At 54.2% G+C, this 2,318-nt stretch overlaps 1 protein-coding gene across 1 annotated transcript; it reads right to left on the bottom strand.

The window, feature by feature from the left end:
- Positions 1-292: 292 nt before the first annotated feature.
- IUM83_19288 (tubulin gamma chain) lies at positions 293-619 on the bottom strand (the record flags this gene model as incomplete). Its single annotated transcript, XM_067944334.1, has 1 exon — positions 293-619. The coding sequence occupies one exon, from the start codon at positions 617-619 to the stop codon at positions 293-295; it is 327 nt and encodes a 108-aa protein (XP_067782205.1).
- Positions 620-2,318: the final 1,699 nt, after the last annotated feature.

Below are 2,318 nucleotides of genomic sequence, written 5' to 3'. Positions count from 1 at the left end.
GGAGCGTGGTGTATTTGCGAGAGTAATCGCCTTGCAGCAGCATCTTGATCGGAGGTGCCGCTGCCGACTCACATCCGGGGATGGCGGCTGGTCTCACCTCGTCGACGATGGTCTCATGAACTCCCCCAGTGACGGGAGCATTGCGCGTTCGTCGTTAGTCGCATGGTGGCTCATCAAAATGGGCACACACCAGTCGATAGCCGTCTGCAATGATCCTCGATCGCTGGAATGACTTGGATTGTGCTGATCGGTCGTGCACGTACATGTCCGATGCTGACGGTCAAGAGAGTCACTACTGTGTGATCCCCAAGCAGAAGTTGCACAGTACCTGTATGATAATGCAATGCTTCCGTCTGCCCTGAATCGCAAGGTACGAGCCCATGCCGGAGCCGGTGCCTCCGGCGATGGAGTGGCAGAGCACGAAGCCCTCGAGGCTGTCGGAGCCGTCGGCCTCGCGGTCGATCATGTCCATGAGCTGGTCGTGGTGGTTTCGTTCCAGGTAGCCGACGCCCGTTGTTAAGCGTGGCGCCGCCGTCCCGACACGGTGAACAGTTCTCCGGGTTGTACGTTCCGGCGCGGACGAGCTGATGTTGTGGACGACGCGCGGCTCCAGGTCCATGAGCAGCGCGCGGGATGTAGTGCCTGTCGTCCGCCTGGTAGAAAACACGTCCTGCGGTCGCCCGACGTGGCGAAGTCCTGCACGATGCCGTCCGCCGAGATGCCGTGCTCCGCGCTACGCTGCTTCCCAGAACTCCAGGCTGATCTGCTGTTGCACTGGCCCGCCTGCAGCGTGATGATCTCGCGCGGTACGGCCTCGGAGCAGAGCAGAGGAGGACCGGGACAGTCGAGCCGATGGATATGCTGCCCTGAGCAAATACTTCAACGTAGTATGATCTTGCTCTTTGTAAATTAATAAACTCGTCGAAGAGCACAAGGAGAGGAGGATCCTGAATGACGACCCAAGTCACCAAAGCTGCTGTTATGAGTATGGCTGCTCAGCATGGTCATTGGATGTGGTGAAGTTGCACGAGAATCGCACAGAGGGCTGTACGACTGATGCGATGATTTGGGCAACCCGTTTGGTAATTTGAAGCTGCGGTGAAGTGCTGCCATTAATGCGGAGAAAAAGGCAGTGTCCACAAGTGCCTGGAGGCTCCGTAGCGATCAATTTCTAGGATAGTTTGCTCAGGTTGTGTTGTCGTGCTTACTGGGATGGGTATCCTAGGTTACGCGTCAGAAACTCAAGTGACATTCCCGGTGAAATCTATCAATGCGGCGGTCCATAGTGTCGACCATTACTCTATGTAGAAGGCGCAATTTGTGGGTTCAGTACATAACCATACGAGCATAACTGGATCGATGAGAGGCACACCTACTCTTCACCTTCCACCTTCAAACCATCGGACAAGACGATAAAGCGGCAAAGCTCGTGGCTGCCAACGCGCCAACGAAGGGGAAAGCAAGTTCAACAGAGTTCCTTCATGATTGTATCTTGGTATCAACCACAATTCATTCAAACGAAGCAGTTTTAGGCCGACCAAGTCTGATCGACGAACGCAACCGAAGATATGGCGTTATGGATGCGAAACAGTTCACCACCGCTACGCACATGCAGAATACATAATGTAGTTGCCCGTCTGGAGCATAAAAGTGCGGTTCCAGAGAGTATTATAACATATCTCATATAATACCTAAGAACGCTCCTCCCACACGCAGTACAGCCAGTGACCTCTGCTGCCGTCTGCCTCTGAGGTGATAGTCCTCAATTCGCCGACCGCAGACACGCGAGCAAAATAAGTGCAGGGCGGGGCGAAGGTACAAAACCGAATGGGAGGATGGAAAGGGCGACCGCCCGGCAGTGCCTGCGTTTCTTTAACGACACATGATGAACTCGTGCCGTACGCAGTCTTCGGCGGCGCGAGGAAGAAAGCAACAGCGGCTTCGAGAGCGAGGGTTTTCCCGAAGATTTTAGCGTAACTTGCACGTTGGCGTGAGGGTAACAAACCTCTACTGAGTGATGTTGCAATGATGCACGCCAGGAGGTTGCTGGCAGAAATTTGACAGCGTCAGTAGTATATTGAGGAGAAACAGATCACGAGCATCCTAATTTGCAGCGCAATGCATATCGTTAAGTACCGGGGCTCTTGTGGACCCTGCAATGACTTCGGGGAGCATGACGAGCCAAAGACGACATGATGCTCTTGAAGAAGAAAACCTTTCAAGAAACCAAGGCGCTGGTCACCGAAGGCGTGGCAGATATCAGCGCGAAAGACAAGGTGGCGCTGTAGATGTGTGTGCCCCAGCCTGCGTAAAGCTGT

This window comes from Phytophthora cinnamomi, assembly GCF_018691715.1.
Source record: "Phytophthora cinnamomi strain GKB4 chromosome Unknown Contig109, whole genome shotgun sequence".
In the NCBI taxonomy this organism is placed as follows: Eukaryota; Oomycota; class Peronosporomycetes; order Peronosporales; family Peronosporaceae; genus Phytophthora; species Phytophthora cinnamomi.
The sequence above is the reverse complement of the archived record's forward strand: the minus strand, read 5'-3'. Positions and strand labels throughout refer to the sequence as shown.